At 38.0% G+C, this 27,143-nt stretch overlaps 1 protein-coding gene across 3 annotated transcripts in view; it reads right to left on the bottom strand.

Annotated features, from left to right (window-relative positions):
• Positions 1 to 26,792, bottom strand: part of ZFC3H1 (zinc finger C3H1-type containing) — a 44,168-nt gene extending 17,376 nt beyond the window's left edge. Inside the window, exons 1-19 of one of the 3 annotated variants that reach the window (XM_050914956.1) lie at positions 26,201 to 26,792; positions 21,838 to 22,257; positions 18,787 to 18,851; positions 18,330 to 18,528; positions 17,904 to 18,130; positions 16,150 to 16,273; positions 14,346 to 14,443; positions 13,171 to 13,374; positions 12,272 to 12,436; positions 7,636 to 7,773; positions 7,106 to 7,224; positions 6,623 to 6,769; positions 5,384 to 5,558; positions 5,054 to 5,185; positions 3,775 to 4,323; positions 3,582 to 3,691; positions 2,216 to 2,347; positions 1,003 to 1,124; positions 351 to 452 (exon numbers count right to left, since the gene is read on the bottom strand). In XM_050914956.1, coding sequence (XP_050770913.1) covers positions 351 to 452; positions 1,003 to 1,124; positions 2,216 to 2,347; positions 3,582 to 3,691; positions 3,775 to 4,323; positions 5,054 to 5,185; positions 5,384 to 5,558; positions 6,623 to 6,769; positions 7,106 to 7,224; positions 7,636 to 7,773; positions 12,272 to 12,436; positions 13,171 to 13,374; positions 14,346 to 14,443; positions 16,150 to 16,273; positions 17,904 to 18,130; positions 18,330 to 18,528; positions 18,787 to 18,851; positions 21,838 to 22,257; positions 26,201 to 26,792 — 3,820 coding nt within the window. The remainder of the gene's footprint in view (positions 1 to 350; positions 453 to 1,002; positions 1,125 to 2,215; positions 2,348 to 3,581; positions 3,692 to 3,774; positions 4,324 to 5,053; positions 5,186 to 5,383; positions 5,559 to 6,622; positions 6,770 to 7,105; positions 7,225 to 7,635; positions 7,774 to 12,271; positions 12,437 to 13,170; positions 13,375 to 14,345; positions 14,444 to 16,149; positions 16,274 to 17,903; positions 18,131 to 18,329; positions 18,529 to 18,786; positions 18,852 to 21,837; positions 22,258 to 26,200) is intronic. The other 2 variants (XM_050914965.1, XM_050914972.1) reach the window with 2 other exon arrangements.
• Positions 26,793 to 27,143: the final 351 nt, after the last annotated feature.

The following is a 27,143-nucleotide window of genomic DNA, read 5'->3' as shown; positions in this document are numbered from 1 at the left end:
TAGTAGAAATTGTTTTACTTTTCTGTATTCAAGATTAAAACATCTTTGCTAATAAAGACTGTAGATAAAAACATTCTGTAAGTGCAACACGAGTAAGTTTCAGCACTACTTATTTAAAATCTATTGTGCTCAAGTGCGTAAGTCACTTTTCCAAATTGGACTCCAAAACTATTATATTATTGCCTTAAAACAAACTCTGCTGCCTTTAATTTACCATAAGCAGAATTTATAATACTGACATAAACAAACTAAGCAACAACAAAAAAAAATATTCTTGGTTTACAAAATCATCAAGGTACTTACATAATTTTAAAAAGTTTATATTGTACTTAATCTACCAAGTTACTTACTGTGACTTTTACTCTCATTGACGTTGCTGGCCAGAAGAACAGCCATCTGATCCACTGACATACGGTCTCTGTTTATACCAAAAAGTTTTTCAACATATTTTTCTGAAACAAGAATATTTGTCTCTTAGGTAAACACACAAATGAAAATGGATAGGTAACTTAACAGCAATTTAGCACAATCTATGCTGAATTCATGAAATACGACTGCTTCAAGAGGTATGGTAATTTAACATACTAGAACAAAGAAATGAAAAACTGAAAGAGTTCTGTTCAACAACTTGCCTATGTGGCAACAGCCTTGTTATAAAATTCCAGCTCCACTGAAACAGACCAGTCCAGCAGTTACAAAAAGAAGCGAGTAAGGGAAGAGGGAAAGATTCCATGCCCATTGCTCCCCAATCCCCTGAATCCCAGCAATACTTTATTTTTTTGAGTGAAATGTTCCACAGATCAAAGATTTTTTCTCTCTGTAAAGACACCAAGGTAACACCCACTACAAAGGACTGGACAACTGCAGAAATCTATTTTTTCATTTAGCTGTATCTTACACATTACTTTTTATAAAGTCCTTGCACCCAGAGCTTTTAATGAGTGTCATTCCCTTCAGAAATGAATCTTCGTATACAAAAGTGAAAAAAAGACTCTTAAAAACCTGTGGCAGTGCTGATTTCTTCATCAGTGCTTTTTTCTGAACAGCCAATCAGTTCTAAATTGTAAGACAGAATATCCTGAAACAGCTGCTTACGGCTAAGAGTGCAATCTTTCATGTGCTGCCTAAAACAAACAAATAAGCAATTAATATATTTATCACAGCAACAATTTAATAAGGCTTGTAACTAGAAAGTTGGTTTTAGTATACGCTAGGGTGAGGCATAAAGAAAATGATACCCACAGAAAACACTACAGTCTGCTTTGAAATTTCTGTTAAATATGTCTGGGTCTTCTCTAAACTTAAGCCTGCATCAGTAACTCAATCTTACTCTTCATTATTTCACTATAGCTTTACTCTCTAAAATAAACCTCTACACACTTGCTTTGCACTAACACAAAAACAGAGCATTTAGAACTTTCCAGTTCAAACAAGATAGTTATAAGAATTAGATATCACTTCATATTTAAAAGATTCAAACTATGGTTTGATGGCAACAGCTAAAAGCTGATCCAAAAAGCTAACTGCCACCAAAAAGGGCAAAAAAAGAGCTAAAGTCCACTCCTGTTATATTTTTCCAGTAGTTAGAAGTTTCCAAATTGAGTTTATTCTTGACCAATTCATATCCATTTGCTCTTGCACCAACTTTTTAAGTATACTGTGCAACACTGTTTAACAAACTATTTTTAACATAATTTAACATGAGGCTTCAAAGAAACAAACTTAGCCAGTATATTCCCAGAAAACTAGAATTCCACTACTACAATAGTATTTTTTTTTTTTTTACATAATCACATAATATTTGGTATATGCTTTATTTTGGTTAGCAGCATGATGCATCTCTAGTGTGCTTAAGAGTATCAACCACTACCTGAGGTTCCACGATGGTCTGAAGTTATGCTGAAGCTATAAAGCAAGAGTCCCGCCTGGATTACAAGGCAACCAAAAGGTGAAATAGTCTCTAACACTCCATACTGCTTTTCTAAATTTACATCTAAAGAGTCTCCCTTCTTCATGGCTTAGATGAAAGGGTTTTTTTCCTGCCAACCAAGTAGCTGCAATAGGGTATTAAAAACAACTTTATTTTCTAGAACTTGTGCATAGGATCATAAATCCAGACCTTTTAAAGAAATGAAAAACATGCCTATTTTGGTCTTTGAGTCAGACATCTAGAAGAGAGGTTTAGTTCAAACAAACAAAATTTAAAAGGACTCACCACTGACAGTCATCATCGTTACATGTGCCTGTTAAATCAAAACGGCAGAAACACTGTTTTGGCTCAATCATATTGCTATATGTTACTGAACTGAGGTACAGTTTTTCCTTGGTTCGAAAATACGGACTAAACCTAAAATGAAACAGTGAATTATTGTGACAAAGCGTACAAGGCAAGACATCAGTTTTACTAAACAAAACATTTAAAAAAATAATCACTTTTTCTGTATTAAATCTCATTATTTCCAAAACCCTACTACTAACCAAAGCATCGCTCACCTATGAGTTAAGAGGAAGGTGAAAACAGTGACAGAGGGAGGGAACAAAACAGTACTTCTCAATCTAAACAGATTCTGTTCTAGCATTCTCTTCTCCCTTAGGTGCAGAACTTCATTCACATAAGAACAGGAAGTGTAGTCATGACCCAGTAGCAAAAGGAAACTACTGAAATAAAATCTCAGTTTAGTTCTAGAAAAATTGCACTCATGCTCTAGTCAGCATAAGATCAGTGTCAAAAAACAGTGGAAAAAATCCACATCAGATTTTAGAATGTGTAAACAAACAAAACCAGACTAATGCTTGTTTTAAATCTTTAGTTAAAGTTTGACTATTTCAATTTTGGGATTTCTAGCACCTTAAGGAATTGAAGCCATAACCTACAAGAAGTTAAAATGAATACTCCCGTAAAGACAGCATCCTCCATCTTTTGCTACTTAAAAGTATAGAAATAAAAAAAACCTGAAGCACATTGGAGGATTCAACTGCTCCAGTTTCAATTCCAGACTTTCGTTTTCTAAAATTTAATGTGTAGGAACAAAGCTCTCTTTAGTTAAAAGAAAGATGTGTCAAATTGATTACACTTGCAAGTGCCTACTTTAAGTCAAGATGAATCACTGTGGTCATGCTCTCTTTCCACGGAGCAAGAATCCAAAAATAGGTGATTGGCTCAATCTTGACTTAAACAATGTAAATCCTAGCCAAGTTTACAGACTGCATAATTGAAATATGCTTCTGTTATTTTTTTCCTGGATTTTAGATTGCTTCATACTGGATATAAAAATCCTGTTTTCAAATGCTTAACTATTGTTTTTTAATTCAGTTATACCCAACAATCCAGCTGCAGGGAACAGTATGCAATACAATGCAAAAGCAGCATACTGCACAAAAACAAGGGACTCCCGCTTACCAGAAAAAGTAACTAAAATCATTAGGTTCCCTAAACCAGACAAAATTGTTTCAGCATAGTCAAGTTTCTCACTGCTACTTGTCTTTCTGTACACGCCTGGGTATCAAGGAAGAACAGTGAAGAATACTTGAACAAGAACACATATACACAGAAGTCAAAGAGCTGCTACAAGTCTTCATACCTGTAGGATTTAAATACTAGAAGAGGACTATGATACGGTCCAAATGGAAATGGTTTCACTTCCGTTTGTTTATTTTGTGATGTAACAAAATCCATGTCCACTGAAATTTCCTACGAAACAGATAAACAGATATACAGCAATTGCAATACCACCTAATAAAGACAACCTTCATATTTAGTTTTAAAGCATTTACCTGACCACACAACACATCTTCCTTCGGTACTATAAAGGCAGTACTTTTCACTAGCAGCTCTTTCAAGCTGTCAGCTTTAGCATAAAGTTTTTTCAGTTCATCAATATTCAAGCCAAGGAACAGCTCAGGCTCCTCTGACGCCTTTTTAGAAAGTTTGTTTATAGTTTCTTGTTTTGGAGTGTCCATGTGTTTAAGATTTGGTTTAGTGAAAGAATTAGATTCTCTGAAAGATCTCCTTCGTTCTCGGTTTGAATTAGACAGAACTTCATCATCAAAGTAGTTTTCTTCACTGTCCAAAGACAATTTATCCTGTGTAAGATCATGAAGTGACGGCTGAGGTAATGCAAATTCAGATTCCTCTTCTGCATGAGGTGCAATATTTGATTGTTCCTTGGTTTGAAGTGCACGGGCCTCTTTCAATTTCTGAATCTTTAGAGCATATTCATACTCTAGTTGCTGTAGCCGTTTTTTCTCTAGTGCAATCAATTCTGCTGAATGCTTTTTTGGACTTGATGCAGGGGAGTTCTCCAGTTTCAACATTTTGCTTGGCTGAAAAGAAAAAAGTTCCTTTTATTTCATTTTCACATTTACTGATCTATTGACAGGAAGTAAATGAATCATGGGTAAGATATTTAATTCAGAGTTTATAAAAACATATTTTAAGCTCTTGCCAGAAAATTTCAACGAACAGCAGGAAAACCACAAAAGAGTTTGCCACAACTCAACTGGCAGGTTTGCAGGTTTTTCGATAAAAATTACCCTACATCATGTACAGGGCTTCAACAGAAGTTCTGGCCAGATTTAAAACGTGAGCTATAAAACAAGTATACGCAGTGGTGTTGGCAGGGGGGACACAAAAAGAAAAATTTACAAAAATATTTTAGCCTTGTTTTTCTGTATTTTGTTTTTCAAAACAAGATCAGATCCCCCTCTTCAGTGTCTTTGCTAGATAGTTTTAACAAGATCATTGATGTCTACAGACAGTAAAGTATCTCCTTCCTTCCTTCACAGGCATATAGCTCCTCTTATTATTTACCTATTAATGACATTCCTCTGGCACAGAAATGTAGGCTTTGAATAGGTTTTTTTTTTTTTCCTTTAAATGATTAATGCTTTTTCTGTTGAATTCTCAAAAATATAGGAAACCAATACGAAGATTCCTACAGTGCTTTTGAAATGTTTTCCATTTTCCAGAAATCCCATTTGAACTAAGTTTCCTCATCAAAATTGCTACTGCTTTTCAAGTACAGCATGGTTTAAAAGCATGCAACAGACTTACCCCAAGATGATCTTGCTCCAGTTTTCGTTTCCCAATTTCCTTACTTGCTACTGCTTTTGCTCGAGCAAGTTCTTCCCCATATTTTAATGCCAGAGCTTTTTTTACTGTAACTCGTTGTTGAACTTTATGAATCTGAAAAAAGAAAAAGAAAAAAAAAACTACAGTAAGATGCAAATTTTCAGGTATGACCACATAATAAAATACAATCAGAAAAGACATGGGAATTAATTAATGATTAATTCAAAGAAAGTCTACTGCCTCCAAAAATCAGGCTTCCCATTTCAAGATTTTCAGCTCTAGGAAACAGAAACATTTCAAAATTAAAGTTACTTGTTCCTGAAGCTTCTTGAGAAACATCTTATTAGCATTCAAGATCTTCTCTGTTGCTTGTAGCTGTTCAGCTAGTTTGTTAATTTTATTTTCAGCAATTCGAACATTTTCTCTCTTCTTGGCTTCTTGTTGCAACAAATGTTTCAAGACAGATTCATCCTTCATCAACAGAAGTCTAAAAGTAGAAAAGCCATGTAACAAAATTTTTTCCAAAGGGAAGTTTCTCAGAGCTATTGCTGCTCCTCTGAAACCCTAGTTATTGAAGAACCCAGCTCTTTTTCACTTACCAACAAACAACATTCTAAGTTTCTCCAGAGAGTCTTAACACCCATAAGACAATAAATACTGCTAGTACATACAGCAGATTTCAGTATCCCAAGTTCAGCATGTCAGTATAAAGCAGATGAAAACATTCTAGTTATGAGGACAGGGGAAGGTAAGCAAGTAGTGTATCTTTAATACTGTTTTTAACATTAAGACATCCAAAACATGCATGTTCTTGCTTTCTGTTAAGTAACAACCAAATTCTTCCTTAGGGCGCATACACACATTAGCAGACTACAAGCCGCAGCATTATGGCATGATAGCAGCATAATAAAATATAAAAAGCTATGCATTAAAGGAAGCAAGATAAAGACTTAGGTAGATGGATGTGAATAAAGGGAGGGGGGAAGAATGGCCTTCAACTGATGTCTGACCACAAACCAGTTTGTTCACAAGACCACAGAAATAATCAAGTGGCAACAGAAGCAGAGAAGAAGGAGGCAAAGCACTTGTATTTTCCACAGTAACTTGGAAGAAGGGTAAGAAACATGGAAGAGGCATGCTAAAAGAGAAAAGGCGTACAGGAAAAGCTTCAAACAGCATACCTATTCTGCCGAAACACTAATTCATTTATATGTATCAGGCACATCCCATTGAAACATGCTACCCTCAAAGTTTACCAACGAGTGAAAAGCACACTCATTTTTTCATATTTCAGAGTTATTAGGTGGCACAGATGATATTCTAGTCTCTGAACATAAATACAGCTGAAAACAGTTAGCATGACAAATCACACTTAGAAGTTACCATCAAACACCACACTGGCTCTACAACACAATTCCCTTTGTACAGCAAGAGAATTCAAGACAACAGAAAACCAATCGTTTGCTGTACTTTAAATGCTTCAAAAAGATTATTTACCATTTTCATCCTACTAAGCAAACAAGGCAGGACTTACGACAGTGAAATACATACCTGTTTTTCTTAAGCTTTGCTTCTGCTTCTGTGACTTGTTTTGTCACTACTGCTATTCTCCCAATTCCATCAACTTCACCATCAGAATTTGCAGGGGACGAATTGTTCCTCAGTGGATCAGACTTAATTAAACGTTGTTTCTCACGACTAAAACAGATGTTAAAAGCAAAGTTGTTCAGTAGCTTCAACATTAATTTCGATGTGTACTCCCAATAGTTTTAAAATCTTCAAAAAAGTAGCAGGACAAGATTTCAAGTTAAAAGGAAAAGAACTTTCCACAACTGCAACCAACTACTGTACGTTGGTTCAAATCCAAGGACTTTCTTTAGACTCCTATGTTGTCTTACTAAAAATTGAGTAGGGGAAAAACTGAAGGTAATGGCAAGGTTTTCAAACTCAGATTTTCCTTCCAGTTACAAACATAGACTAGTAAAGGACTATAAAGAATATACATTTCACATTAACAATTAAACCCAGTTGTACCTGGCAATCTCTTCTTTTAAGAGTCTGTATTCTATCTTCTTATCTTCTGGTAGAGCCTCTGGAGTTCTCATTGGATCATTTTCTTTTTCTGATTTTGGAGGGGCTTTGATTTTTGAGGCCTGTTACAACGAGGTTCAAGTTAATATTAGTCACACTAGTTTAAAATACAGCTATTACCTACTATTTTTAAGAAGCATTTCAGCACAAACTTAAAGCTGTTCAAGGCTAATAAGATCTTTTAAGCCAGTATTTTTTTACTAGTAATTAAAAATGCATTGAATTTCAATTGAAAAAATGAAACCAAAATATATTACAAATTCTATCTTCAGGATGCCATCTTAACCAAAAAATCATTTTAATTAGCTTGTGCAATCCAAATTACAATGTAATGGTCCAGACAGGAGTAATGTGCTCACTCTTGCCCATTTCTGGTGTAATCGAATATTACTTGACCAAATTCGAAAGTTTAAATTCCATCTACAAGACAAAATCATTACAAAATAAACCTATTAAATGCTGATAGTGTTTACCTCAACATTTCTCCTTGCTTCTTTTATCATAGATTCTAGTCCTCCAAACACACTGCTAGTTGAGTTAGACGGCTCTCCATCAGACTCGCTATCATCCGAGTCATTTAATGTAACCACAACAGACTTGTGTTTTGGAAGCTGTGGGGAGAATGAAAAAAGTTTTATAGCAAGAAGAAAAAGTTAGAGACAGATACAACTGAGCACGTATTTACTAGAAGAGAAAAAGGAGGTTAACTCCTTTTGTTATCATGGCACACCAATTCCACATTGTAAGAAAAAAATCTAAGCATTTGTGCATCTCCACTACAAGACAGAGATACTGTACCCATTCTTGATACTGTAACATGAAAGGTACTCCAACATTTTCAACCTATTCCCAAGTATCTGCAGCACATTTACGTCTCCATGGTCACAGCATACGAATCTCAAACCTTTGACTCCTATACTTCATGAATTATTTCAATTGTAATGAAAACTATCATCTGCCATTTGCAAGCAATTTTTTTAAGTTACTGAGAGGTAACAATCAATCAAGTCTGCATTAGAAATGCCGTGGCAGGCATATCAGAACTCCGCCATCTTTCTGCCACACAGCTGTGACACCTCTTGTCCCACAGTTATACTTAGCTGACCTTACAGTGAGCTGCTCAGGCAGTTAAATTGGCAGACCACCAACAGTACATAAAGAACAAACGAAACAAGATTAATCACTTTTTGCCAACATCACTAACTGAAACAGCTCACTGAAGATCAGATAACTGCCAATTCCAGCACAAAAAGATGCAGAAACAAGCAGACAATTTAGATTAACCTCAAATGCTCTGGAGTTACAGCTTGGAAAGAAGCAACTTAGTTCACATTTGCAGGACTGCTCTTCCCATCTCCCAGTGTAGGTCTGGACAATTACAGTTACACATTTAACCTTTACCTCAGGACAGGACCTCTTCAAAGCTCTAAGTGTCTTTTAAAGAACACACCTCACAAAAAAAACCTACTTTTTAAAGTGAAAAATACCCAATTGCCACAATTGTTTCTTTTTGATATTCTCTTTCTGGACAGTTCTTAAAATAAGGATCGTATCTACTACTTCTGAATGTACTACAGCTGCATCATTTGTACACCACCATAGTACAGGTAGGTGAAATTACAAATTACATTGGTGCAAGAAAACAGAACTAGGCACTGGCCCTCTCTTCAAAAATATTGTCTAGCTGTAGCTCCACGGAAACCTAAATTAATCAGGCAAGGCACCTCACCTGTCTTCTCATCTTCAGATGCCCAATACACCCCTTCCCTATCACTGGCTCTTGATATTAAAAGACCAAAGCTGCCAAGCTGCTTTTGGCACAGTTGTGTAGGGTAAACTGCCTCTAACTGCCTTCTCCATTTTTCTTCTGGGGGAAAAGCTGATAGTGAGGAGGTCAAAGTCAGCTTTTCTCCAGGTGTTTTTTCCCAGGTGTTATTTTTTTATGTGATTCAGCAAAACATTTAACAATCAGTAAAGTAACACCAGGCAACTACCATCACACTGCCTTCAGCAAGATTAGCTTCTACTGCAGGGGAACCACAGCCTCAGCTGTAACACAGGATCTCTCCAAAATGTTCTAAGACATATTTTCAATCTGTGGTGAACAGACCCCTGTGTGTCCATGACTACTTTGAAAAAGGGTTACAAGATGTCACTGAAAAAGCAAACCAACATCTGTAGCTTATTTCACTATGCAAAGGTCCTCAACTCCACAGAAGAAATCCCAAGGTTTGTAAATTTAAAACTTTTTCTGAAATATGGTACAGCACACTCTAACATTCAAAAGCTACCAAGCCCCCAAAATTATGAAATTAGATTTCAAAAACCTGAAGAATTTGCATTTTCTATACCTCTGTGATGTTTTAATTTCTGGATCTATCCAATAATGCCCACAGAAAAACTATCAGTTTTTAAGTTCAAAATTAAATTCTCATGAGTTCACTTTTTTTAGGCTCTAGTAAGAAATATCAAATACTACAAAAGTTTAAAAAATCATAAGCTTTCAATACAAATTGTTCCTAAAAGCTTAAACTAACAGGAGTAATTGATTTTTTTCACATCGAATTGTTTCCACAGAGGACAGAAATATTTTGTGACTAGTCTCCTGTGAACATTATTTTGCCATAAGTTCTTTAAAACACACACCTATTTTATATATAAATATTCTATATCCCAAGCTATTTAAAAAAATTAACAAATGCAAAATGCTTTGCTTCTATAATCATTTTTGTAAAAAAGACACTAGCCAAGCTAGCCAATTCAAATGCAAGGTATTAATCTGTCAGCTTTAACTAAGCTAACCATCATTAGCAACAGGCACTGAATTTCAGCTGCAGGTTTTTTAACATTTACATAATGCCTTTCAACAGCACAGCTGATAAGAGACATTTATTACATTACTAAAACAAACCAACAGCTCCCCAGCAACATGTGTTCTCCCTCATTTATGCAACAGCAGTTAATGAAGTCTCAGGACAATAGAATAAGTGGTAATTTAAGGTTTTTTTCAGAATAGGTTTAGTATTTAAACATAACGCCACCTAAAAATGTAAGTAAATGTGAAATGATTATAGAAAGGATAAAAGCATGCCCAAATTGAATAATTACTCTATTTACATCTAGAATTTAAAGTAGATTGTGAAGATGGGTACAGACAAAAAAAAAAAACCATCCACTTCAAGCTTAAGAGCACAATTTTCCTACAGAAAGGAAAGTATGCCTTAGAATGACCAAAAAAGGAACATTCAGGTCTCTACTATCTTAAGCTTTTTTTTCCTCATTATGGCATCAGGTGACCAAGCGATCACACAGTCTGTATTTATGAGCAAGAAAGCTGTTGGTCAGCTACAGCTAGATTTGATAGTGATACAACAGAATCATAGAATCGTTTAGGTTGGAAAAGACCTTTAAGATCATCGAGTCCAACCGTTAACCTAGCACTGCCAAGTCCACCACTAAACCATGTCCCTAAGTGCCACATCTACTTGTCTTTTAAATGCCTCCAGGGACGGTCACTCAACCACTTCCCTGGGCAGCCTGTTCCCATGCTTGACAACCCTTTCAGTGAAAAAATTTTTCCTAATATCCAGTCTAAACCTCCCCTGGTGCAACTTGAGGCCATTTCCTCTTGTCCTATTGCTTGTTACTTGGGAGAAGAGACCAACACCCACCTCACTACAACCTCCTTTCAGGTAGTTGTAGAGAGCGATAAGGTCTCCCCTGAGCCTCTTTTCCTCCCAGCTAAATGACCCCAGCTCCCTCAGCCGCTCCTCATAGGACTTGATCTCTAGACCCTTCACCACCTTCGTTGCCCTTCTTTGGACATGCTCCAGCACCTCAATATCTTTCTTGTAGTGAGGGACCCAAAACTGAACACAGTATTCGAGGTGTGGCCTCACCAGTACTGAGTACAGGGGGACAATCACTTCCCTAGTCCTGCTGGCCACACGATTTCTGATACAAGCCAGGATGCTATTGGCCTTCTTGGCCACCTGGGCACACTACCGGCTCACATTCAGTCAGCTGTCGACCAACACCCCCAGGTCCTTTTCTGCCAGGCAGCTTTCCAGCCACATAGTCTCAAAGACACTATATATTCCTCCACATTTAGTAAAAAAAAAAAAAACTGGTTTATTAAAGACACCATCCACTGCCAGAAAGGCAAAGGTATGGACTCAATCATACTATTCATTAGAAAATCTGCATGGGAAAGAGCTACAACAAACCAAGCTTTGTAAGATGTGTTGTTAAAATAATCACAAACTAGGTACTATGTATGGTTCACTGCCATAAATAGAACAGTAGGTTACATGGGCTTCCAGTCTGGCATAACACAGGCAAATATGTTTTTATAAGGCGTTTCCAACAATGCAAGGACATTGCAGACATCACAAATCAAATGCTAGCTGCACATACCTCCCATGACCATTCATATGAAGGTCAAGTTACAGAACATGGCTCGAGCTAATGTGACGAAGTCTGCTGCTGCCTGAAGAGAATACTCTCTCCTCTGTCTTCCCCCGCACTCACAGACATGCCATCTGCCACCACTTTTGTGCTAGCTCTGATGTTCACATACTGTTCACTGAAAAAATTCAACTCCCCCTAGAAGGAAAAGTACTTTTTTTTCCCCCAAGGTCAGTTTTCTAACCAGTTTAGCATGTTAAATAAGTTAAGCAACAGGACTGATGCTCCAGACCCCAGTTCAAAAAAAGGGAGACGCCATTTGGCCATGAGCAGGAGAAAGAGCAAGACCACCTCTTTTTTGGCAACAAACAGTGATAAGATTGGCTCAGCTACCATTGAACAGCACCCTTCAGCCTGTGCTAATCTGGAAAAGAAATTAATTGAACTATATTTACAGTCTCTTTTAGTTCAGATGAGTGCTGGCATGTTTTGATGCTCTCTTAAGCTGTAAATTCTTACTTCAGTGTCAAATTCTTTCTAGAAGAGCTATGGATTATCAAAGTTACTACTAATTCAAATTTTTAATTGAAGCTCCACTGTTCTGTGCTGTATCACTAGAAAACCTTAAGTCTGCTCTTCACTTGAACTGAGGACAGCTTCAATTCATAGTCTTATTAATAGAAAGCACCACTATTTCCTTACTGTGATCACTGCTCGTGGAGGCCTCGGTACTCTAACAAACTTCGTATTTTGTACCCGCGGCTGAGAGACAGTATTAATACTGACAGCGGACAGATTGCTTCTTGGTACAGAGAGCAAATTATCTGGAACAGGAGGGGAAGGTGGACCACTGTTACTTGAAGTTTCCTAACAAAATAAAACAAAAATACAGTCATAAAAATACATACTATACACAGCTATTTTAAAAGACATAAGCATAAATGAGATTGTTCCATACATGTCTTGGAACTTGGAATTGTGATTTAGGCAGACTATCCAAACGTATTAGACCAATCTTGCAATTCTGCAATAATATCAAAAAGGCACACAAAAATATGCCAGTTATTCACAGGTCAACTGCAAAAGATTTTGCCACCTTTTAAAGAGGTCAAAAACAATCTAAGTTTTCAAAACCACAAACTTTGCTTCTCATTCCAAAAAAAAAAACCAAACACGAAACAACAAAAACCAACGGTTAACCTCTCCTAACTCCTTTTACTAGAAGGTTGAAACAAAGTTAAGTGTCTTGTTTTTTAACTGACAGCTAACAAATAATAAACATTTTTTTTGCAGAAAAAAAATCCCCATTCCCCTGAACATACTCAATTTTCAGTACACTGAAGTCTCATAATTCCTTCAGAAGTAAAAGACAAGCTGCAATTTACAATTTAAAGGGTATTCCAGGCTGGCTTTTGTTTTGGTTTCTTTTGTGGGGCAGAGGGTGATGGAAATTCAGAGCATTTTAAAAAAAAAATTATTTTTTTTTTTAAGTCATCAGAAAGACAGCATAAAAAAGCCTGTAATTCTCACTTAGCAGATCACATTTAAGTTTCGGTCAAGATTGCCATCTAGAGGTTTACATTCAAAAACCAATGGAGTACCTCAGATCTGAAAGCTCGTTTGTTGGCTAGAGACTTGAGTAATTCTTCTCTTAAGAGCATCTCCTCTTCCTCTTCCTCATCAGCAAATGGAGGTTTTGGTGGCTGTTCAGGCTCTTCAGGGGGAAGAGGTGGAAGAGGGGGAGGTGGCTCAAGAGAAACACAAGAAATACCCTCCACGTAAAGTTGGCTCAAAGATGGTACAGGCTGAGATAAAAAGGAAAACAAGAGTTTGAAACATGAAAATTACTGCTACTTTATGATTATTTAGCAGAGGTGGAGACCTAAATTATTTCACGGTTTAAAACTAATTCAAACTGCAGTGAATTCAGATCACTGTCAAAGGCTGCTGCTAAACAGTTAGTAATTACTCAAAGATGATCATGGAACAACAAGGTTACCTTTGGATAGTAAAGTAGTGCAGAGATACAAACTAAACATAAATGAGAATTCAGAACCAGAGATAGTCTAGCCATAGAAATATGGCTGACCAGATAGGTTCCCACTGTTTGAAAAAACAGTCCTTAAGCAGTTTTATGAATTTGTCTTAGCTAACAAAATTACAACTTTCCTTAGTCAAAAATTCAGAACCTGTCATGGTAGAGAATGACAACTTTCTACTGCTTTACTAAGAAGGGTAACAATCACTCATTGAAGAGAAGTAGTGGGGAAAAAAAAACACTAATTCAATGCCCATGTGGACTCTTAGGTGAGAAGACAGACAACATACAGTCAAAATGCACAAAGTTTGAAAGAAGGACTGTGATGAGCTACATTTTTCGTTGTTTTCTCCCCCCCCTAGGTAATAAGTCAGAGAGTAATATCTACATACATGGCCTAGAGATAAGAGGCAAAGTTGCTAACAATTCCAATTCATTATTTTTCCTTACATGCTTCATGCAATTTTTGCTTTCTGTTATGAAACAGCATAGCTCTAACAATGAAGAGAAAGTTTTAGTTCAATAGGGAGAACTTCCATTAAACAGGAATTGGATCAGCTAAAAAATAGCTGAAATAGAGTTTTAAAAAAGCAACCACAAGTCTATCAGATAGTTCAAGGGAATCACCAAATAGAGAATTTGTATCAAGAACAGAATCTAAATTTAATCTTCACTTCAGCATTAGAAATAAGATACAAAATGAGAATTAAAAAACACACTCCTTTCAAGGTTACTTACTGGAATTGGAGGTGGCAGTGGCAAGGAAATTGGTGGTACTGGAGGTGGAAAATATCCTATTGGACACTCAAAGAAAGGAGGCTGAACTGGAGAAGAAGCTGTAATTAAAAAAATTATCGAGTGTAAGAAATCTGGCAGGTAATTACTAAACACCAACTCATGCTTATACGTCAACTGATTTAATACAGCAGAAGGAAGAGACAAATGTTTTTACTATGCACCAATTTGAAACGTAATACCAGACACAGCACAGTGCATTTATTTCTTATGTATATGTATATAAAAAAGAGTAGTTAACCTGTCCTTTTTCTATTTTACATACGAAATGCAAGTACAGCCAAACAGTAGTACTAAGGTAGTGATTCAGAATGATTCAGCCCTCATATTTGATTTAATTTGCAAGAATCTACCTTCTTAAACTAGGTATCTCAACACAGAGTCTCCTGATTACTGACTACTAAAAATACAATAACAGATTAGGACAGAAGTAGACCAAATGCACAGCTGATACTGAATTCTGAAACATAAAACTAGAGGTTGAGATGCTTCATCAAGAGAATATTCATGTAGCTTACATGTCCAAAACAGCAGATGCGGTATTTTAGCAAACTAATGTATAAGGAAGGCTGACAAGAGGAAAAAAAAAAGAAAAAGAAGAAAAAAAAAAAGATGGAAGACAAAAAGCAAGAGAATAAAAATGGCCAATAAAGTAGTATGCTTAATGAAGCTTTCTCAACACTCCACATATTGAGACGGAACAAGGAAACCGAATCCCTTAAATGCACCTCAAAATCAGAGTCAATAAATGATTTAGGCTGGAAGAGACCTCTGGAAGGCATATGCCCCAGCACAGGTGCTCAAAGCAGGGCTGCCCGCAAAGTCAGGTTGCTAAGGGCCTTGTCCAGTCAAGTTCCAAGTATATTTGAGGATGGTGATTCCACAACGTTTCCAATTAACCTGTTCTAGTGTGTGACCATCCTCTGTGAAAGTTTTCCCTTATATCTAACCAGAATTTATTTTGTTACAATTAAGTGTTGCCCCTTGTCCTTCTGTTGCACACTGCATAGAACAGTTTGGCTCCGTCTTCTCTATAACTGCCCACTGGGTAGTTGAAGACAGCAGCAAAATCCTTCCTTAGCCTTCTCTTCTCAACACAAACCCAACTCTCGCAGTCTCTTTCCATAAATCAAGTGCTCCAGTCCCCAATGAACTTTATGAAAAACAGGCCTGAAACAGTTTCCCTGAGACAAAAAGGGTCCTTTGCTAGACTCCTTCTAGTATGTCACTATCTTTCTCCTACCGTGAAACCAGAAAACTGATGCAGTCTCGGCAGCATTTAACAGCCCCCTGCAACCACCCACCCATTATAGTCACAGTGCTACAACCCAGCCTGCAGTTCGCCTTTATCACCCAAAGCCACGCTGCTGACTCACATTTCCCTAGGACTCCCTAGGAGTCCATCGGAACTCCTAGGCCCTTTTTCGCAAAGCTGCTGTCTAGCCAGTCAACACCCTGGGGCCCTTACTTTCTACACAGCTGCTTGGGAATGTAAAAGAATAAACTCTACAGTACTGCAATGAGAACAGTATAACCTTGAAGACCTTCAAAATACCACCACAGCAGAGACAGAGGGGAAAGAGAGCAGACAGCATTAAAACAAGACAGAATTAGCTGACCTTAAAATGTTAGTTCTATAACTGCCACATCTCAAGAGACAGATTTTCCTTCCAAAATGATAGCTCATTTCCTACTTTTTAGCTATTTTTACCAATCACCATATAAGAAAACTGTAAATAAGTCTTACCTGGAGAGTTAGTTTCACTATCTGTATCCATAGCAACTTCATCATAATTATCATACTGATATATGCCTCCTGCACTATCTGTAGACTGCTTATCCAAAGACCATCTCAAGTCCGTATCTGAAGACTAAACACACAAAAAAGTGTATTTTATTTAGCTGGTCTTATGTTATTATTTTAGAGCAAACTAATTAAAAGTAAATTTTAGAAACAGGCCCTTATAATTTTGTCTTCTAATTGCTTTATAAATACAATTTACTTGGCTTGTACAAAAAGAGCAAACTGAAGATTACCTTTTAATCAAATCTATTGCAGGTAGTGACTTGACAAATTAACAGGCAGTTTTAAAACTGGATCTCTTCAGGGAGGGGAGGAGTGAGAGGGTGTCATGATACACAGAAGCAATTTTTACATAATGACCTAATAGGTATTTATCTGGTAAATTGCCATGGTTATATATTTCTGAAACTCTGGAAGAGAATTAAATGCTCTATTATTTCTGTTAATCTGTCATGGCAATTACCAAGAGCACTTCAACTACCCTTGTGAGAAACAACACAAAATTGCACAAGGATCACCTTCACTATGACAAAGGTTGTGTGTTTAGGTGAAACATGTTCTGATTGTTCTAAGACTGATGTCTCAGGTGGAGAATCCTTTTATTGTCCCAGAAGGAGCCAGATACCACACTGAAACATGCCCAGAGACTGTCAACTAATAAATCAGATTGTTTAAAAAAATGCCTAACACTATACGGATGCCAATGAATGTTCAGTGAACACTGAAAATACACAGAGCAGGTAAGTATGACTTCTTAGACTCCTCAATTTGTATCTTTCAGAAGCATATTGTAGACATTTTGGTAGCTTTTAGAATTTCTACTGTTTACAGTTAAACACTTTTAGCCTCAATTTTCCACTCATTATTATTATAAATGGGGCTCTTCTGTAACATGACCTCAAATAGGGACTCCCAATTCCCTTAGTTGCAGTTTCATTTCTCCTTACAGCACCAGTAGCTCCAAGCACTTGGAGCATCTAGCTACAGCAGCCGTACTGCTTCCATGAGGAAAGGATCAATGCTGAAGAAACACTGTCATTTTTTCTGTAATGTACCAATGTTTTTGAGACAGAACATTAGTGATTCAAGTGCCTTTTGCTAATTTCAAGATGAAAGAATGAAGACAGCCGTAAGTGCAGCATGATGACCACTGCAGTAACTTTACTCCTTCATAAATCTGACACAACTGTGTCATCCTATAACGAGGCTGAAGTAATTATCTTTTGTGTCTGAGCATATTTTGTACCTTGACAAATTAAAAAAATACTACAAAGAAACCAAACCTCAGATGACATTTTGAAAGCAGCGGCCACTGAAGTTGTATAGACACAAAAAGTTTGGAAATGTGGAGACAAAACTGCAATCTAAGAGAAGAAAGCCAAGAAAGTTTGATTGAGTGGCTTGTGTTAAAGTACGGACCGCTCTTTGATCACAACGTTCAAAATATCTTCAGGAGGAAAATGCTTTACCACTGTACATGATAAATGTAAATGTACAACTCATACAAAACTGATCTTACCAAACCAAAAGGGAATGCCTGTCTAGCATGGGATTAAAACACTGTAAATACTTTGAGCTTTTCTTTCTTTTAAGGGGTGGGGGGAAGGAAGGAGGGACATAGAACCAGGAGGGGCAAGACAGAAATCACTCATGAGTCTCAAATGAAACACCTGAACACCATATAACAAATTTGTTACCCTGCTTCTCGATCTCCTCTTTCCGCCAACTAGCTTCATAAATCGATTGTACTGCTCTTCTTGATTTGAGAGATCCCTAATTTTTCTGATTTCTTCTTCTCTCTTTCTTCTCTCCTCTTCCTCTTCTTGTTTCCTCTGGTCTTCCTCTTTCTGACGCCTGTCTTGTTCCTTTTGCTGCTGCATCTTCTTTGATGTTTTTGTCTGTTGTTTCCTCAAAGCTTGCTTGGCTTTAAATAAAAAGATATGTGATTAACTCCACCTTACCTAAATGGTTCCCCCTAATTCTAGATTCTTCAAGAGCTTTGAGTATGGGGTTTTAGAAGGACTAAAGGCTCATTGCCCAATGTTTCACATAACATACTATGGGTTTTTTTATTTCAGAGGTCACGCCATTGATAGCCATTTCAGTAACATTAAACTTATTACCTGTAGCACTAGGTTTTTTTGTTGAATGTGCTTTTGTACTGGCTTTGACTTTCTGTGTTACACTTTTCGTTTTTGTTAATTTTTCCTTGCTTTCCTTCATCACCTGTTGTTCTTTTTGCTGCCATTTTTTACTAGCAGACTGAAGTGCAAGAAGCCTAAGTTGCAATTCAGACATCTCCTCCTCATCATCAAACAGCTTCTTGAGAAGAAAAGAGAAGAAAGGATAAGACAAAGTCAAGAAACATCATTTAATAACTTAATTTTTGAAAAAGTCTTTTGAAGTCTGTCCCAAAATTTTTACCAAGAGAAAGCTTAAAAATCCTACTGTACTGGTAAGTGCCATTCCTTAAGAATGGACTGTTTCTATTACTGAAACATTTCTGAACTGCAATTTGCAAAAAACTATCAGAGTATCATAACGCAATTATGCCTCATCTACAGAGGAATACTTTCTTACCTTTTCAGATGTAACATCTGAACTGCTAAGCTTTCGCACTGATGTTTGTTCTTTGTCTTCTGTACCTTCCAAAAGAAAAATACCGTATTTTTGAGCGAGCTGTTTCTCATGAGACAGAGCTACATTAAAATGATGTGCAGAATTTAATCCATACAAACATATTTTATCAGTATCATTGGTACATAGTGTAAAACAGAATAGCACTTGTATGTGTAAGATCACATTAACAAACATTAACATAAACTTGGCATGTCTGATGAAATCCACACCATCACGATGCCGTAAGCCTAAGGCAAGATTTGTCATTTTTTAATAATTCTCTGTCTTAAGGTTGACAAGCACTTCCCCAAGAAGCAGAGGAAAACAGATTTGGAGACAAGGGGAAAAGACAACTTCTTGCTATCTGTTTTATGCTACCATCTCATATCAGCTGCTGTCCTGAGCATCTCAGATTCCACTGGCAGCTATTTTGAGTAACTGGTCAGTCTTTTGCAGAATTAAATATAAAGGCGCAAAGCTGCAGTAAAAACACACTTGCTCCATTTCATGCCAAAGGAAAACAGAAAGAGTCATCCTATGGAAATGAATAGTAAATAGTAATGCTTTCCTGCTAAACATTAAGATGTTGACACATTAATTTGTTAGACTGCCCAAAAGTCATATATCCATCTCATTATTATAGTGTGTATATATATACACATTACCATATTATATTTTATATATAATATAATGTTGTATATTATATTATACTATTACATAATTATTATAGCTAATAACTATTAATATCATTGATAGCAAAAATATAATTATATAATTTATTTATAACCACACATATATATGTTTATCTGCATCAGAGGAAGGAAATAAACATTTAGAGAGAAGCTTGGAGATCTTTTCCTATATCAGCCTTTCTTCAGAGAGATTCCTTCCCACAATTCAAATTGTTAGAAAATAAGTTTGCACTCCGTACAGCTTTTACTCTTCCTAGCATTTTACAAAAAGACACATTCAGAAAGGCACTGTTTGAAATATACCAAGACCTTATACCTAAACAAAAATGCTATGTAGCAAATGCTGAAGGTCTTTCTGCTTGCACATGCATGTATTTTTTAAAAGCACACATACAAGAGGAAGAAAAACAATATCTAATACCCATATGTATTCTAAAAGAAAATAAAAAAAATTTATTACACTAAGCAAAGATCCTAACCAACCAGTCCACAGGATGGAAGTAGGGAGACACAGATGATACAGTAGTTTCTGTGATGCAGACAGACTTATGCAGGGACACACTACACAAACTAAAACGCTCTTCCAAATCAGAAGCGAACAACACAGGCAGAACAGACCAATGGGCAACAAGGGAAGGAAAGCAGGGAATACTGTAAAGCCTCTGTCAGAGCAGCTGAACCACAGAGAATTAATTCTAGAAAGAGACACAAACTCCCCTGAGTTTTAAGGCAAGTTCTTCAACAGGTCTGGAGAAACATCCAGTACACCATTTAAAAATAAATATAATGGGAAAAACATATTTTGCTCATTTCCTAATATATGCATAATCAAGTAGTACACATTCACTTGATACACATGAATCTGCAATAACTCCAATCAGCTGAGTTTTTCTACTTTGGAAGCCTGCATAACATTGTCTTAAGCAGTCACTCTCATACATAATCTGTCTGCTTTCAGATCATTCTTATGTCATACATTTGCGTGGTGTGCAAAAATTAAGATGCTCTTAATGTGCATACTATAGCATCTATTTTCACTATCATATGAACTGTATTTTCAACTTCAGTGCTTCTAAGTTTTGAAGTTAGATTTTTTTTTTTTAATACTGTTTTGCTTTTTAAACAGCTCTTACTCCTGCCTTGCTATGTTCTCTTCCTGCAGGCTACTGTTTTTTCTTCTATGGTCAAGATCTGTTTTTTTCCTCATGTGTCCCATTAAAAACTACATTACCTCTTAAAGAATACCAGAACCTTTTTTTTTTTTTTTAATTAATGGGAAAGACACAAGGGGAAAAAATACCTAGAATGAGGTGGTTTGACTACTAATTATCAGTTTTTTCTTTTGGTTTCTTTACAGGCTTTGTCTTCTAAATTCTCATTCTGAAGTTACATATAAATCATTCTGACTTTCAGTGCCCTAGTCATACCTTTCTTCATATTCCTACTGGTTACTCACCTGTATTCTTAATCCATACATTTACTACTTTGTCTCTTCCCACTCAAATTGATAGTTTACATACACTGACAAATTACCTAACCTAAGATGACAAGTGATATCCACAAGCACACCCTCAACCACAGTAAACACTTATTAGAACTAGATGAAGCCTCAGAATAGAAAGTTTAAGCTAGCTGCCGTATTTTGCTGCAGACTTAAAAGTAAGCTCAAGGACTTTTACCACAGGTCAGCTGGACACGATAACTTGTTTCTCACTAACTGGTTCATGCATCCGAGCAATTATGCTCTTTGGCCTCCAGTCCAGAACTACCTGGACAACATACTTATTCTACCCTTTGGCTACATTTGTTCTACAAATCCTTTCTATTTCTGGCCCATGATTTCTTCACTATTCGTGAATATCAATAATGACCAAAATAATTCTGGTGAAAATATCTCATAAAGCCTTGTTACACTGAAGAAAACACATAACAAAGATGAAATGAAGAAAAAGATGTCTCTAAATGTTATCTTTTCAGCTAAAAAAAAAAAGCACGTTTTGCTTCTGCAAAAAAGAACAAGGGAAAAAACAGAAGGAAAACTTTCAGTGAAAGCCAATGATTTCTGCTGTGAACAGCAATTAAAACCTTCAAGTCTTGTCCTCATGCTTTCTGCCAAACTATCAGTTAGTCTAAGAAAACACATTAAAAAAAATGCTTAGTTTGTTAGTTAAGTACATTAAATCTATAATTTAAAATGTTTAACATTTTACTTAAAATTAGTATTTTAATTAAAGTAAAATTTTCCCCAACACCTAATAAATATAAGATAATGGCAAGCAAAAAGAACTTTACAAGCTAGAACAACTTTACAAGTATTTACCTTGGCTGGATTCTGTGACTTCAGATTTTTGTGATGACTGTTTCGTTCCTTCTTTGCCTTTTTTTAATCTGCTCCTCTCAGCTGGAGTAGGCAGTTTTTGTCTGAGAGGTTTCAGTTCAAATGCCTGAAAGGCTATAACCGGATTTTTCTCCTCAGGAGATACTTCTTTAATAGCATCTGTTGTAATACTGTCATTTTCTACAGTTATTTGGTCCTCAGTGTCCGCTGTTTTATCATCATCTTGTTGTTCATTTTCTTCCCTGTTGTTCAAAGCCAGTCTTTCATCTTTATTAATGTATTCAAGCTCTAATTGTATCTGCTTATACTTCAAGAGCAGATCCTCAAAACTTTCTTCCACAGAGTTTTCATTTTTAGAAGAATAGTTCTGCTTTCTAGATGGGGACCTTCCAAAAGTTTTGGCTGAATTATTGGTCAAGAAAACTAGGACAAGAACATGTATAACCTTAAAACAGTGGCAATATGACCACTGAAGACTAAATTATGACAAACAAAACTTAATATCACTCTCGTATACTTTAATTTAATTTTACCTTAAGGCTAGCTTGAAAAATATCCCTTATAAATACGAGCAGCATGCAAAAGATGTATCCACTATTACATATCGACAGCTTAAATAAACATTTTCTCAAACCAACAATTTAAAATATCCTACTTATGACAAGAATTTCATGAATTGCTGAGAAGTCTTGTCTCTTGCTCACACCATCCTCCCAGAAACAACAGCTGTAATACTGAGAAGGTCCCCTATCACAGAGGGTAAGTCAGACGTCCAGAGTTCGTAACTCAAGTATTGACTCCCCATCTGACATTCTGAAAAAGACAGGTTAAATTCATTCTCACTCGTTTTATCCTTTCATAAAATGCTAAGTCTAGCCACAACACAATTACACACTGCAGTAACTGTAGCTCAACAAATGAGGTAAGGCACAGAATAATCAACAACTGAAGGGAATTAAAAAAAAAAGTGGCTAAAGACTTGCAATCAAAACATTCAAAACATGCTAAAAGAGGATTGGGAATTACTAATTACTCAGAAAAGGTTGTCTATGCATGCCCAAGGGATAGATTTTCTTGGTAACATGTTGTCCAAGGTAGACAATGAAAATATTCTCAGGTAACTGAATAAAAGTTCTCATTATTAGAAGTTCACTTCCTCTTACCTTAACCTGACACTTGAAAAGCTAAACTATCCTGTAAAATAATCATGCTCAAGGGGAAATCTTTTAGGATACCGAGTCAGGTTTGACTCATTTGACTTTCAGTATCAACCCTGCTGTGATAACAGCTGACTCACACCCAGTTATGCGAAATGCTTTTTCATCAACGTCATCTCTTAAAACAATAAATGGAGTAAAACTAAAAGCTAAAATAGGTGTCCTCTGAATGCAGACATACTGAATCTAGAGGAAGATAACTTTATATTTGTCTTCTGCTCACAACATGCACCAACAACTTGGATGTTTCGCTATCTTAACTTCTAACATAAGTATGAAGAACCTTGGTATGTATCCTACAAAAGCAACTTCCGTAATATCAGGAAATGTTTTGCTATACAATGCTTTCTTAAGCGTCAGCACAAAAAGCAGAAACTAGTAAAGATAAACTACATAAAATCTGGAAGGCAATCAATCAACCTACACTTATGCTGAAAATACTGGAGCTGTGTGCAGTATAACACCAAATTATGTAAGCATATTTGCCAAATTCCCTTCCAACATATTTCTACTTCCAAAAAGACAATTACATTAGCGATTTGTGAGTCACAGGAAGGTCTGAAGCTAATTAAGTGATTTAACATCTTTCATAAAAATAAGTCTAACTATTATTTGATACTGAAATACTTCAGTAGCTTCTAGAGTCAGGTAACAAGACAACGCTTTGAGATAGTTTTTTGTGCTTGGGATAATACAACTTGCTAGAGCTCCCACAACAGTATTAATCAGAAATTTTGTGTTTCACTTATGTAGAAATTTTTTTAATCTGTGGTTCTACACACAGAATGCAAGGCTACATGGAGTGCTATGAAAGGCAGACAGGCACATATACATTAAAACAACAGTTATTCTTCAATCAACTCAAAGAGAAACTTCATCTTACAACCAAAAAAAAGAGACCAACTGAAGAAACTGGGGGGTTAGAAGTGAAGAAAAATGTACACTGTGAAGAGTTCAGAATTCAACGGAAACAGAAAAATCACATTTTGGTCCCACATTTCAGACTCAAAATTCTACAATTCTCCATGCAAGAATTTCTGCAGAATGACTATCCAACAACTTCACGTTAAAAGTTGCTAGGAATTAAAAGAGAAAAGCCTATTAAAAGCTAATACCCAAAGAAAAGTAACAAGAATTCTTTAAGTGTTCCACCGTGTCATTTACTCCATTTATACATACACTCCCACAGAGCACTGTGCAAAGTACTAGTTCCAAGGATAAAGAAAAAAGCCATCTCTCTCTCAGCAGACACTTAAACCTTTCACTTTCCTGGGGGAATTCCACATACCACCCCAAGCCACAAGCCTCCTTGTACCAGCTGATGTGAAGGTCTCTTCTGAAGTCACATGCCCATGAACTATGCCCCTACTCCATTAATTTTAGCAACATGGAGGTATCTTAATATTTAGGAATACTGTAATATCGACTCCTTTAGGTGGCAAGGCTATGAAAAATACAGAAAAGAACTTACATTGAGAGAAAATCATGGGCCTTCCTCAACATCCATAAACAACTGAATGTCACTTACTAAAGAGCAATAGTATTAGAACCTTCTCTATCACGTTTAAACAGAAGAGTGCATCTTAAGTATCAGGGAAAAAAAAAGACTTCCTCATTTTCTGCTTTTGCTTTGAAAATGGAATTATCGCTTTCTGAATGCTCTTTTAATAAAAAGGGAGAAGGAGACTATATGAGTACTAACAACCATTGCAAGGTCTGTTTAAGATGATCAATAAGTTTGCCCTCCAAATTACTCATTACACAGAAAGTAACCATTTTCTGGTACTCAGAGCAACACTGCAAATTAAGAGACTTAAAATCTATTTTCAGCACTAGAACCATCTTACTGTGTGACCTTGGGCAAATCACATCTTCATTCGCTGCCTCCTGAGATAAGATCCTTGAATGAAGAGTTCTTACAAAGACCTCAGTAATGCTGCAACTTTACCAGATGAGATTAAATGAAAGCATCTCTTTATCACTAGTTTATATATCCATCCACATTAAAAAAAAAAATTAACTACATGGATAAATAATGTTGTATCTAAAATAACAGAATGATCCAATGAGTAGCTTTCAAAGCCTTAAGTGCTAGCACAGGCAGGAATAATTCCTGTTCCTGGGATCAACCAGCACAGTCAAGCAAACGCACATCCTTTGACTATTGGTACGGAGGACAATAAAACACTGTAAGATTCTGGAGAATAGGTTTTAACCACTAGTTCTGTCGCTCAGTGTTTTTTACACTTGTCTACATTTTCAGTTAGGCAACAATGCAGTTACATCAAGTTTCAGTACCAGGCTGCCCCTAAGTTACATTTGGTGTCAGTTCTTTTTTTTTTTTTTTCCTATAGCAAACCTGGAAAATGAGAGGAGCTTTTTCCACCACTTTCGGAGTTCCTATTCCTAAAAGGAGTAAATATTAAAACTCTATTAAAAGTCACCTAAGCAACTCTGAGAGCAATCAGTGGAGAACATTCTACAAGGAATGCTGGGTATGGCTTTATAGAGCTTTCCTATGTTACCCAAACTCTTACATAAACCACATTCTGTGCACACAGTCCCAGTTCAACTTAGGTTTAGGTTTAAAGTTAGCTTTAGCTATGTGTAACAGCCTCTGAAGGGCTGGAAGCAAAAATGAAAAAACAGTGGATCCTCCATTGCCCAACAAGGGAAATTAACAAGCTTAGGGTTTTAGCTTTACAACTGTGACACTTTAATTATACACATTAAAACTGCCGCACCAAAGACTGACCCCGCTTCACAATATTCACACTTCGGGCTAGAAAAGCAGCCACCTGGGATCCAATCGACTATAAGGCTTTGTTTCAGGCTACACTTTTTCCCTACACGAGACTGATCGGCCAGGTTGCAAGCCAGGGCACGGCAGTAATCCGGCTTCCCAGCAGTCTCTCCTCCAGAAGCAGGGCCCGCTGCCCTAGCCAACCCCTGGGACCGGACGGGGACCCTCCCTCTCCGTTACCGCTACGGGAGTCCTAGTGCCGGAACGGGAGGGAAAAGCGCCCCTTCCCAGGGCTTTCGGCCACGTAACGCGGCACTGACACACCCAGGCCCACCCCAGCAGCACGGCCTCCCCGCCTCCGCTCCCTCTCACGTCTCAAGGATACATTTTCGAGGCGACGGCTCCCTCCAGCCCTGGCTGCTACTGAACCCGGCACCGCCTCCCCCTCCGGGCGGCCTCCCCGGAGGGTTGCCTCCCCGATCGCCGCCGCCTCGGCTCCTACCCCAGCGCCCTCCGCCCCTGTAGGGCCGGCCTCGGAAGCGGAATCGGTCCAGGGCATTGTGGCTGCGCTCCCAGAAGGAGAGCCGGGGTCCCGTCTCGGAGTGCGAGCCCGACGGCATCCGCGGCGCCGGCATGGGCGGCGGATGGGAGCGGAACGAGTCCTTGGGCCGATAACCGCCGTGGCCGTGCAGGTGCCCCATCTCCGGCGGGGGCTGGTGCCGCGAGCGGGGGAAGGGCCGACTGGAGGAGGACAGGGAGATGCCCCCGCGGAGGCCGGGAGGCGGCCTGCGCCTCGAGTAGGGCCTGCTGCTGACGAGGCCGCCGCCGGGCTCGGAGCCGCCACCGCAGGGCCCGAAGCCGTTGTTGTCATCGTCGCTGATTTCGCCGTCTTCCAGCTCCCCTTCTTCCTTCGGGGAGAGCCCGCTAGGATCCAGCGCCGCCTCCGCAGGCGCGGCCGCCGCCTCCGCGGCCGCCATGGGGCCCAGGCCAACGGTCTCGGCGAGGCAGAGCGCGGCCCTGCCCAGGCCGCTCGGCCGCTTTCGTTTCCTGCGCAGGGCGGCCCCGCGCCTCGCCCCCTCCCCGCCGACCCGCCCGGCTCTGCCCCGGCCCGCGCGGACTCTCGCGAGACCACGCCCCGTCCCTCCTGCCCCGGAGGGGAAGGGAGGTGCGTTACGTCAGGAAAAAAAAAGAAAGGCGGGGGGGGGGGGGGGGGGGGCGCAACTCCCCGAGCGCGAGGTATCCTGGGTAATGTAGTTCCCAGCTCGGGGCGAGCCCGCGTAAGGCAGAGGGCGGGGAAAGCCGGTGGCTCAGCCTATAGAGGGGCGGTG

Source organism: Gymnogyps californianus, chromosome 1 (genome assembly GCF_018139145.2).
Source record: "Gymnogyps californianus isolate 813 chromosome 1, ASM1813914v2, whole genome shotgun sequence".
Classification (NCBI taxonomy): domain Eukaryota; kingdom Metazoa; phylum Chordata; class Aves; order Accipitriformes; family Cathartidae; genus Gymnogyps; species Gymnogyps californianus.
Note: the sequence above shows the minus strand (reverse complement) of the source record. Positions and strands in the feature narration are given on the sequence as shown.